General features: G+C 34.4%; 1 protein-coding gene and 1 long non-coding RNA gene across 3 annotated transcripts in view; one reads left to right on the top strand and one right to left on the bottom strand.

Annotated features, from left to right (window-relative positions):
• Nucleotides 1-11,344, top strand: part of LOC126745146 (voltage-dependent T-type calcium channel subunit alpha-1G-like) — a 111,149-nt gene extending 99,805 nt beyond the window's left edge. For both annotated transcript variants that reach the window (XM_050452866.1, XM_050452867.1), the window contains exon 26: nt 9,963-11,344. In XM_050452866.1, coding sequence (XP_050308823.1) covers nt 9,963-10,574 — 612 coding nt within the window. In that variant the 3' untranslated portion in view covers nt 10,575-11,344. The remainder of the gene's footprint in view (nt 1-9,962) is intronic.
• LOC126745155 (uncharacterized) lies at nt 1,080-2,024 on the bottom strand. The gene is made up of 3 exons (XR_007663447.1): nt 1,912-2,024; nt 1,663-1,788; nt 1,080-1,225 (listed from the first exon to the last, which is right to left on the bottom strand). It is a non-coding gene; the product is annotated as an uncharacterized LOC126745155 (long non-coding RNA).
• Nucleotides 11,345-12,315: the final 971 nt, after the last annotated feature.

The raw sequence follows: 12,315 nt of genomic DNA, 5'->3' as shown, positions 1-12,315 counted from the left end.
TTACCTCTATGGTTCCAAATGCATCGGCAGGGAGTGCACCTACAGTTACATAAGTATTCATCCCACTTGCCACAGTATGGCTAAGAACTTGGCTAGCGAGACCTACTTTCATTTTTTCAAATGCTGAGGGACATATATGGGAATCTGTCAACTTTGGGGCACATCTATAAAACTGTTGTTTATCTGCACGATAGAAATCATTTATGAAAGTCCATGATGTTTTTTTTTTCGTCAAAGTGAAATAAATGATTAAATAGATTATTTCTTGTTGCTTTGACTAGATGACATGGATCAAAAATATATAACAAGTTTTGGTCTCCGAATTGAAATTCTGGGTTTTCATGTGTCACACCTAACAATTTAGAAAGTTCAATAAAATTTGACCCCATATCACTAGCAATACCTTCTATTTTAAGTCCAATTTCCAGTAATTTAGGAATAAGCTCCCCCATAATAGTTTTTAATTTGGAGGCTTTTAATTGTGAACCTACTAAAAAATACGCTAAAGGCTGCTTACAGGAAGAATATAATCCTCTAGCCATAATAACTAACGCATTTTTACAAATAAATGGTTCTTCGGTTTGTTCACCAAGATCTGCAAATCCCACAATTCTATCTTGTGTAACGTTAAAAGCAATATTAGCCTTTAAAGATATTTCATCAATGCACAAAATGCAATGCTTGTCTTGCTCAAGCAGGGTGTTAAGTTTGATTTGAAGAGCTTTATATAAAACTGCATTATTAATAAAGGGCTGGCAAGAAATATTTTCTGTAATTCTATGCAAACTTCTTTTTGTTGGTAGAGTAAGCAAACTACCTATGAATTTATATGCCTTGGGGCTTAAAAAATGCAATGTTAAGACAAATTGTTTTAATTCCATAGAAAATCTATGAGATTTGCGTCTCTTGCCCTTTAGTGCCACATGAGTTTTAATAACACATGCCAAAGGTTTACTTAGAAATTTGTCACATAACCTGTTAAAATCTCTTACATCAGGATCTTCTTTTTGGCGTGCTTTAGCAGTTACACCAAACTTTCTCATTTTTTTAATTTGCAGTCGAAGTTTTCGCTTTCGGGAAGTGTTACTACTCAGCTGAGAAGAAGTCTGAGTAGAAGCTGACGGAGAAAGAAGGCCTGGTGGAGAATTCTCGGACGGTTTATCTATTTCGATAGATAGGAGGTTGCCGAGGGGCTCGCACACTGAATATTGTGAAGTGCTTGGGCCTGCAAATAATAAAAAAATGCTTTAACATTTTAAAACTTTACATATTTAATATGAATAAAATCAGAAAGTAAAACTGATAGACTATATGGTAAACTAAAATAAATTTGGAAATTCTGCTCAGGTAAAACTACCTATGTATTTGGTTTTCAAACTTTAAATAAATTATAAATAAGTGATTGTGAGGTTGGTTTTCATAAAAATGGAAACAAAGACAAAGGGTATTATTTTACCCATTTTATATGGGGTCCAGACATTTTGGTACCTAATCCTAATCCTGGTACCTGTCCCAGACAAGTCTTGTATAACCATTTTATAACAAGACCTTGTCTGGGCCTTGTTATAAAATGGTATAAAACTAATTAGGGTTTTCTGAAGAATAATCCATTCTTACTGAAAACTTATTCCAACCTACTAAACTGAAATAAGAGAATCTTACCAGAAAAAATATCCAATAATGGGTGTTTTTCAGGCGTCTTAGTTCTGTCATAAGGAGAATTTTTTTCGGCAATACTTTGCTGGGCCAACGTTGCTGGTTTCATAATTGCAGGCTGTATTAAAATATCTAAAAAGAAGAAATATAATATATACACAATATATTTTTATGTGCAAAATAGAGTTTCAAGCATAAAATTAATATTAGTTAGTAGGTAAAAATTATAGTTAAGTTAACCCATCAAAAGCTAACCTGATAGAATTTTTATGTCCTTTTCCTTTGAGACTTTTTTTGGCGGCCCTTCCTCAAGCTGTTCACCTTCACAAGTCCTTTTTGTGGGATTAGGAAATAATGTTGGTAACGCGTTAGGTAACAAACGCTTTCTTGAGGGCCTTGCACTATAAAACTTCTCATCAAAATAGTACTCACAGAGCTTATAGTTTCTGGTTAGTTGTTCTCTAGGTATCGAAAACAAGTCTGTTCTATAGCAAGCTGCCAGCCATAACTTGGCACTGAAAGTCATAAAATTACACGTTTAATTCAAAAGCTAAATTTATGTATTTTTTTTAAATTACTGCATAGATAAATACCTCATATTACTGTAATTACGAATTTAATGAAAAATAAATAATGAATTCCTGTAATTACGAAAAACAAAAAAAGAAACAACTTATTTTGAGTGGAAACAATTAAATGAAAAGTTGAACTTACCGATCTTCTTCCTGCGGAAAAGCAAAGAAAGAAACACCACACCCTGTCTTTGAATGACATCCACGAAAAGCACAGGTATAAGGCATATTATAAAAGTTTTTAATAAAATAAAGAGCACAATGACAACACACACAAAAAATAAACACAGAGAAAAATTCAGACAACACTTGACTAGACTAAAGTAGGCGTCGAATATTACCGGACTAACCGACGGCTGGGAGGGGATCGGCAATAAGACAGGTATACCAAATAAGCTCGCACATGCGCAAGAAAAATCGGTCCCGGCTTTGTCCCTTCTCGGTGGTTTGTTTTTCTCTGGATCAGACGCTGGCTTCACACACATCTCGTCTCGTATCAGTGAACAGAGGAAGTGGTATGATACGAGCATTAAATAAAATAAAAAAATAGGCAGTGCAAACCTTATAAATAAATTCACTAAATGATTCAAGGGAAAAATAATGACAAAACAAATATTTATAACTTAACAAGTATTGTAGTGAAAAGCCAGCAGTATCAGTAGTATCACCGTTATTAAAATTTGTTGGAAAGAACTGATCAGAACAAATTCTATAGCTCAAAGTCTTAATAAAATTTACATTGCATATCTCTCTCCATGTTTTTCTTGTAATGGCGATTGAAGGAAATTGAAAAAATCTTTTATTTTTTTATTATTACCATTTAATATAGGTACATAAATACTCTTTCATGAAGGATATTTACAAGAAAATTTTAATCATTGTTTTAATTGTGGCAAATAAAATGAGGCCTTTTCACTGGTTTCTTTACTGAAACCAATTGAATTCAATTTTATTAAAGATTAAAAATTGACAATTCAAAAATATAATAGTAATAAATAAAATCACGTTTTCTTACAGAAATATTGTCAGAAAAGTGTTATCGCTGCAAATCAATTAAAACATTACTCCCGATATTGAAAGAGAACTTTTTAGGAAAAGAAAATTAAAAGCATTTTTAATACAATCCCAACCCACGTTTCCAGCATACATTTAAAAACAAACTCTGCCAACTCAAATCATATAACAAATGATGTTCTATCAATCAATGTCAACAACGTCATTTCTGTCAGCTTCCTGTCAATTTTGCGAAGCAACATGGCCGGCATACGATTCTCACCATACAAGCTTCTTACATGTGTCAGCAAGGCCGAAAATAAAAATCGATACCGATCTTGAAAAGTTAAAAATTCCTCTTCTAGACCAAAAGCAGACAAACGCCAAATCAGATACCCATGGACAATGGAAGCGAGGACAGCAAACTCCCATAAATCAAGAAATTCGCGTAACGATACTAACGTTGCCACTAAAAAATTTGAGATGAATAATAAAAATGTATTTTAGTTATATATATCATTAAAAATAGTTTAATAGCTTTATTTAACTGATAATTAAAAATAATCTAGATTATGATTGATTTGAGCTCATTTCTTTCGAAATGGTACCAAATATGGTAAATGTCGATATCGGCAGAAGATTTTCCTTTTGCAATTGGACCTCTTGTAGAAGTAAGAATCAACGGCTTTCTCCAGAAAGCGATGTTAAGAACTATAACAGCTCATCAGAACTTGCACGCCTGTAGCCCTAAAGACTACTTCTAGTATACTGCGAATCATCCTTCAGTCCAGGTTATCGACTCCGCATGCCAGTTTGGGAATTGCTAGGCTTATCAGATCATCGGCAAGCAACTCCTCCTCTAGAAAACATAAAGCGTCTCAAACGTTCTTATAGATTGGCTTCTGGTGTGACGCCTCTTTGGTAACCAGGTAGAAAATCAGTCTCTTCATCGAGTGAGCGCTTGTCCGACTCCGGGGTTAGACCAATGCAACTAATGTATTTTCCCGAATCCTATGCAAAGCCTCAGCTTTTCTTCCACACATTTGTAAATTCTCAGCCACATAATTTGCCAGATTATACTCAACTAGAGCAGTAAACAGATCTTCATGCACTTCACGGGTCACGCCTTACCGACTTCTTCGACCATTAGAATGATAGGCCATAAATTCATCGAATGACATATCTGACTTTGGTTGAATTTGCCGCAGCTTAGGGTCTTCGTATTTCCCATAATATGGAGGCAGTCGGTTAAAGTGAATGACTCGAGCTTTCCCCCTCGCCGGCTTTTTTTATTCTATAAAGAACATTGTTGATGGCTTTCAGCACTTCGTATAGCTTATCCCAGGATGTTTGAAGCTTCAGTGATAAACTTTTCCATCTCTTAGAGTCATAGAGTCAAACCAAGTCACTATTGTTGTATCTTGGATTCTTGACATTGACATTATATGCGTCCTTCATCCAATCGTTATCATCTTTAACGAAAATGCTTACTTGATTATGAATGTAGTCCTTCCCAGCAACATCGATTCCTGGCAGGCCACCACACTTCACATCGCATGGAAGACGGAGTGCTTTTCCCATCACTATTCGTGCCGGAGACTCGCCTGTGCTATCATGAAGCAGAAACAAATGAAGAAAGCTATCCCAGTCTCTTTGGCGAATAGAAACTACTTTGGCCAAATACTGAATAATGGTCATGTTCATTCGTTCCACGATGCAATCTCACAGCGAATCTGCTAATGCAGTAGTTGTCATTTTCTTGATTCAAAAGGCTTCTAGGCTTTAAAATTTCATTGATATGAATGTAGCTCCAAAGGTACCTCAAATTGGCACATACATTTTTTTTAAGACGTCGGCGATAGTAGTGGCTTCCTAATTTGGAAGAGGGTACGCCTCAATTCTTTTGCTGAAGTTATCCATCAAGACCACGATGTACTTATTGTCTGATTATGATGCGAGGAACGGACCAGAAACGTCAATAGCAATCCTTTCAAAGCAACTTCCTACTAGTCCTTTCTTCTCTTCCTACGCCTTGCTATTTACTAGGTACAATTTGTCTCTCACTTTTCCCAGAGTCTTTGTTACTTCAAAGTGTCTTTTTGACACACCGGCATGAATTTCTTATAGCAACTCCAAAATCAGATATCTAGGCACGCTTTGCCTTTACTTTTTGCCGTCGTAGTCAACCATTTTCCGCCTCAACAGTCCATCTTCCAAAATTAGAGAGTTCCATTGTACCCAATATGATTTGACATTGGGAGAATACTTGGCAAGTTCACTTTTTAAATGGATGTGTGTGACAGAGTTTTCTTCTATCTCTGCAATATATTCCAGCAATTTAACTTTCAACTGGCTTTTCAGAGGCGACGCGACTCCTTATATATACTCGGCAGAACACTGTCCGGAAGATTCGCTAATCTTTCATGCGTGTCCAGAGATGTCGTGCGGTGTGCCCACTTGTGTCATTCTGGAATGACGAATAACAGGTGGTTTTGGCGACATTGCATTAAATATTACATTATTTAGTCTTTATGTTATACAGGGTGTTTCGGAACTATGGGATCAAACTTCTAGGGGTTATTCAGTGCAACAAAAGAAAATATTTGACTATAGGAACATATGTCCGGAAAAGTATCACATGACACTATGACCCTAAGACGCGTTAAAATTTCCCTTTTGTATATAATAGCGTCACAATAATTGTTCAAAATTTTTTCCTCCGACCTAAATATACCGATTTAACCGACGCACATGATTTCAGCGGAGTTGACTAAATTTGATACTCGTCTTTTAAATACTGCTACAATTCATCACATTAAGTCTTGCTCTATTTTTACTGAAGTTTAGTAGACCAAAGACTGTACATGTCCCCACGGGAAAAAATCTAGCGACGTTAAATCGGGTGACACTACTCCACCTTTGGCAATCTAACGGTGCCCAAACCGTTAAGCCAAATCTTCACTTGTACAGCAAAGTGAGCCGACGCTTCATCATGCTGAAACCACAGATGCTTTCGAACGTTTATTAAAAAGTTTATTTTCAAGAATTTCTAAAAGAACTTCCTTAAAGAAAAAGTACGTAAATTAAACAATATCTTAACAGACCGATAGTTGCTGATATTTTCTACGAAAAATTGCATGGGGATTTTCTTCGTCTCAAACATGGCTATCCCTACTATTAAAAATACCATCTTTTGTGAAGAAGGCTTCATCGGTCACTAATAGCGAAATCTATTGGGAAAAAAATGTCGCACGAATGCAAAACCAGGGTAAAATTTACAAACTATTAGTGAAATTAGTGCAAGTTTATATAACCCATTGAGGCACCAAGGTGGCACTTTTTGTCCTGAGTGCACCCAGTTCCGCACAAGCTATGGAAGGTCGTACATTGACATTGACATTGACATTTTGAACAATTGAATAGCCTAGACGAAAAAGGGCCCATCTGTGCTGTTTGTCGAAAACCCGTTTTTTATGAATTCTGATTCCTTGTCAAAGTTGGCATATACCGAGTAGAAGAAAGGCCCACTAAACGTACTCTAAAACGGATTGAATCAGCTGTTTTTCTCTGCTGAGAAGAATAAGGGCCCATCTGCTACATTTGGGCCTTTCTTTCGCCAAGTTAAATACCCATAATTTGTGTTGATATTTGTAAACATAACCTTCAAATCATAATAATAACAATAAAATATCAGTGTGGTTTTTGGATTTTTGTTTCTTGATTCATATAATCATGGATGTCTTAGAAAATGAGGAAGCAAGTGTTATAAAATTGAAAAGAAAGAGGAAAATTGAAGAGTGGAAAAGTGTCAAAAATAAAAAGTTAAAGGCAAAAGGGGAGGAGTACATTGGTAAATCAGGAAGAAAAGCTGCTAGACAAACAGGTCAAAAATGCAGGTAAGTTAGGATTGTAAAGAATGTTGTATATAGTTTAAAATATATCTTATTTTTGTGTAGATGTAAACGAAAATGTCTTACATCATTATCAAAAGAAGAGATGGCTCGTATATTGAAAAATTTTAATGAGATTGGAGATCATGGGGCCCAGAATGTTCACTTACAACCTCTTATCACAGTATCGTCAGTAAACCGAAAAAGAAAGGGAGTGTTCAAGAAGAAGTTTAATTTTTCGTATAAAGTGCATGTCGGTGAAAGGGTGTTATCTGTATGTCGTGAAGGCTTTGCCAGTTTGCATGGAATTGGAGTCAAGAGGGTGCGAAATATTGGAGCGTGCAAGACTTTAGCCGCTGTGCCAACCGATAATCGTGGCAAGCACACTAACCGAAAAAACAAATTATCTGGTATTGTTGTTCAAAATATTGATGCACATATACAAAGTTTTCCACATTATATTGTGCACTATGGACCAAGCGGTGAGCGAAGAAGGTATCTGTCACCACAGCTGATTGTTTTGAAAATGTATGAAATGTTTCTGGAAAAACATTACCCAGAAGTCCTACTCGACGCCAAACAAAATGATCTGAATTTCCAAAAATTGAAATGTGAAGTGAAATATTCTTTTTATCTACAGTATTTTCGTGACAACTACAACTACACGTTTGGTCGCCCTCGTTCAGATGTTTGTACTACGTGTTCAGAAATAGAGGCCAAAATTTCCCGCGAAAAAAATGGCGCATTAAGAAGAGGTTATGAAATAGATCTTAAGTTACATAAGAAAAAAGCAAAGCTATTTTACACAAAGATGCAAGAATGTTTGATGAAAGCTAAAGAAAATGAAGATACAGAAGTTCTCTGCTTCGACTTTAAACAAAATATTCCCTGTCCACATATGTGTACTAGTGATGTCTTTTATAAAAGACAACTTTGGTTGTACTGTATGTCCATTTACTCTGGCAAAAAAGCAAAGAGCATTATGTATACTTGGCCTGAAAATATTGCAAAGCGGGGCTGTAACGAAGTTCTCTCTGTACTTAACCATTACATAGAAGCATTCCTACCTAGCACTGTTAAAAAGTTATATATATTTACTGACGGTTGCAGGGGCCAGAATCATAACCAAAACATGCTAAAATTTTGGCAGTCATTGGTACTTAATGGAAATTTTAAAAATGTTCAGCATTTTTTTCCACAACGGGGTCACAGTTTCCTGCCTTGTGACAGGCATTTTGCTGTTATAGAAAAAATGCAAAGAAAAAGGGAAGTAGTTGAATCGCCTTCAAATTGGAACAGCATCATAAGTACCAAATTTACCGTTGTTGAGCTTGAAAGCAATATGGTAAAGGACTTTGTAGCCGGATTGTCTGAACCGTTTTTTAAAAAAACCTTCACCACAAATAAGTTAAAGTTTCAAATAACCAAATACAAGTTCTTTGACTTTAAAGCTGAATCAAAGTACTTCATGTTTGGCAGCTTTTCTTTGAATGGTGTGTGTCCCGATGTATTTCGTCTTCTGAAACCTGGCGTTGAACGTGTCCCTATACCCGAAAAGCTTGTTTATTCTGGTGATATACCAATAAATGCCCTAAAACTACAAAACATCAAGGAGCTTTGCAAGTTTTTGAAAGATGAAAATGCTATCGCATTTTATGATACCTTGTCAGGTGCTACATGTACACACGAGGATGATCAGGAAGACCCTTAGCTCATGGAAAACATATTTCTGTATAAAAAAACGTAATTAGATTTTCAAATAAATATTTTTCATTTCCTGTTTTTCATTTTATTTTCTAGTAGTTCTTTTGTAATCTTCAATAGATTATCACTTGGAAGAAAAAGGGCCCATTTTTAGAATTTTTGTAACCCTGTATATCCTGTAGACATATATTTTCAGAAAAAAATTTGGTGTAAAAACATTTTGAAATATGTCACAAATACATAGGTCAATTTCATATATTACATTTTTACTTTCTTTATCCGAAATACAATTTTTTGCATTTCCTGAAAAATCCACTTTTTCAAAGATGGGCCCTTTTTTATCTAGGTCATTCAATTGCTGGGACGATATCATGTACAAGAATTAAAGAAATTAAATACTTTTTAAGCAATTCATCATCTTTCTGAATTTTGACACGTCTTAGGGTTGTTGTGCCGTAGTGACACTTTTTCGGACATGGGTCACTATACTCAAATATTTTCTACTATTGCAGTGACTAACTCCTAGGAGTTTGATCCCATAGTTTTAAAACACCCTGTATTTTAATTCACATCAGTTATCCTAAAAAAATATTTTCTATAAAATTTACTCTAATATCATATTTGATTAATATATTTTTTTAATTTTTTACATAAAGATGTCAACTAATTTTATTCGTCATGTTTTTTTTCAGAGCATTTAACTATAAACTTTATCATAGTTATCATGATACCTACTGGATTGTAACTCTCTTACACACATGCAGATTGTGTATCATCAGCTATTACTAGCATCGACAAAAGCTGTAATATTATAGTTAAAAAAATTTACAAATAAAATCATTTTATGAAAATGTCTAAAAAATCAATTTTCCATAGACTTTCTTCGCCAAAAGGCAAGCTCTTCTAAAGATTCAAAATTATAGCAGTGTATCTAGTTAAAAATAACCTGGAAAGATACTTTTCATGAAATGTGTGCGAAGATCTTTATAAATGACAAATCATTAGAATAAATAATCTCGGACCATTCTCTACAATATCTTACCCACTAAAAAAATCTCTATGATCGGAGACGTAATTTTGCACCTTTTTCTTAACTATATAAGTATAATAATCCAAATATTGTAATTTCTTTAAATAAACATTCCAGGTTTTATCTCTACCCTCAAACTTCACCTTTAACTCTCCGGATACCGAACTCAACCAAAACCCTACAATCAAACGGCAAGCGCCATCTATTGACTTTCAAACATCGCCAATCATCGTGTCCAACATGGATGACATGCGCAATATTGACGATTCCCTTTCTGACCTATATAACATTCAAGAGATGCCTCGCAATGTTAAAAATGACATCCATAAAGTCATCGTTTATTCTAATCCTGAAATAACGGTAACCAAACAGTTGGAGGTGCCAAAAAAGAAGCCTTATCAAGAAAATATCAATAGATTATCTGTGATGCAAAAATCTAAGCACTACGGCAGTTCGCGTCATTTATTACAAAAACAGGCTTCTATGGATCTTCACGAGGTGACTCCATTTATAATACCACCTCCAGAGGGGTACGATACCTTAAAAATTCCCCCTGCGGTGGAAAAGTTTAATTATTTTAAAACCAAAATAAATGATAGTCAGGAGAGTGTTCAAAGAATAGTAGCAGAGAGAAGAAAACTAGATGAAAAATTAAAGGAGTTTGATTTTCGCGATATTTTCAACACTAGGCATTGTAGTGAAGAAAATATAGTAGATAAGTACAAATAGTTGAAATATTTTAGGTAGGTAAAATTGTTTTTTGGACCCTCTTAGTGAGTTTCTGTTGTAATAAATGGAAGTACCAAAAACTGTGACAGATATTACAAACACTATACATTCCAAACCATTCAACTAAAATAATACTGCATTTATTGTGAAACTTACTAAAAGGTCCAAGTAGTAATCTAATTAGAATATATAAAATAGTTTACAAAAATTGTCTACCTATGTTGGGATATGAACCTAATAGACATGGTCATAGGTTACCCTGGGCCAATGCCCTATTAGAGCTAGACAAAATTTAGTGCATATCAACCGGCTCTGTATTACTGTATTTCTAACTTGTGCTTCCTATTCTTACTAACCTATCCTATGATTGCTGACTAGTTAGAAAATCTAAAATCTTGCTTTGTTAGTGTAGAATTTTACAATTAAATTCATGGTACAATAATTTAGTTTATTTTTCAGGTTAAATTCGGGTAGGAGCCGTAGTTATAGTGATTAAAAAAGTGAATCTGTAGTCATATGTAAACCAAAAGGAATAACTTAAACTATCGAATTTATTGTGAACAAATTTCTCTTCTATTTTATGATTTTTTTTGTACTTGCTCTGTACAAATTTAGGTTTAAATTTTAATGTATATAGCAATTATAACAATAGTTCTATAGCCTAGAATAAAAGGGTACTTTTCTGTGAAAACCTTGTAAAAATTTTGTAATTAGTTACATGAACTGTACTGCTCTAACTTTTCTATGTAGACAAATTTATTGAATTTAAACATTTTTGCGTTTTATTATATAAAAATTCCTTAAAATCATTTTATTATATATAGAGAATATGATCTGAGACATGGTTGGATTGTCTTTAACAAATATACAGAAACTAGTCCCTGACAAGTTTATTTATAGCTTATCAGTTTATTAAAGTAAACAAACCTTAGCCTTGAGTTTGTTTACATTTTGTGCTTCGTTATAAATTATCAAATCTGATAAATCGAAATATTGGATCCTCTCGATGAATTCATGAGTGTTCTCTACTATTCTTGAAATATTAGTGGGTTATAACTTGATGTTACAACAGCTCATAACAATGGTGCCTGTAGTTTGGATCTGGATGACAATTGCTCATATGTGATTCACATCACTCACAGCTGTATTTCACCGGATTTCACCTGGCTGAAAAGTGCTCTGGCTTATTAACCTTTGACTCACGGGTGGGTATTTTCCAGCGTGTGTTCGTGTAATTTTGCAAAATAACCGTTTTTCATGCTATTTATGCCTAGAAGCCTTCAAACTCAACTTGCAAGAAAATTGACACAGATAGAAGAAGAAATCAGATTGCTGAAAGAAAAACTTGCTTCAGTTGAAGCTAGTTCTCACCATCCTTATAGCTTTCCCAACTGCCGGCGTTTCTTATGAAATACAACTACGTGTAATTCTCCTCTTTATAATCGGATTAAACATGATAAAGTTCGTGTATCTACTGTGTTTGAACTTCAAATGCAACAAAACATCGACAATTTATAGTATGATTCGTATTGGTAAAGCCATAAATAATAAACTGTTAAATAAAATATAATATTTCAATAATAAAATATTTTTCGATTAAACAAAAATGCAACAGGACCCGATCAAAGCAGCAAAAAAAGCTTATGAGGAGAGGATTACAGGGAAATGTGATCTCATCATCAGATACCATAAACGATTATCAGTGGTTGTTGACTCCAAGTAACAAAACTCATAGCAACCC

The sequence above is a fragment of the Anthonomus grandis genome, chromosome 15, assembly GCF_022605725.1.
Source record: "Anthonomus grandis grandis chromosome 15, icAntGran1.3, whole genome shotgun sequence".
NCBI lineage: Eukaryota > Metazoa > Arthropoda > Insecta > Coleoptera > Curculionidae > Anthonomus > Anthonomus grandis.
Note: the sequence above shows the minus strand (reverse complement) of the source record. Positions and strands in the feature narration are given on the sequence as shown.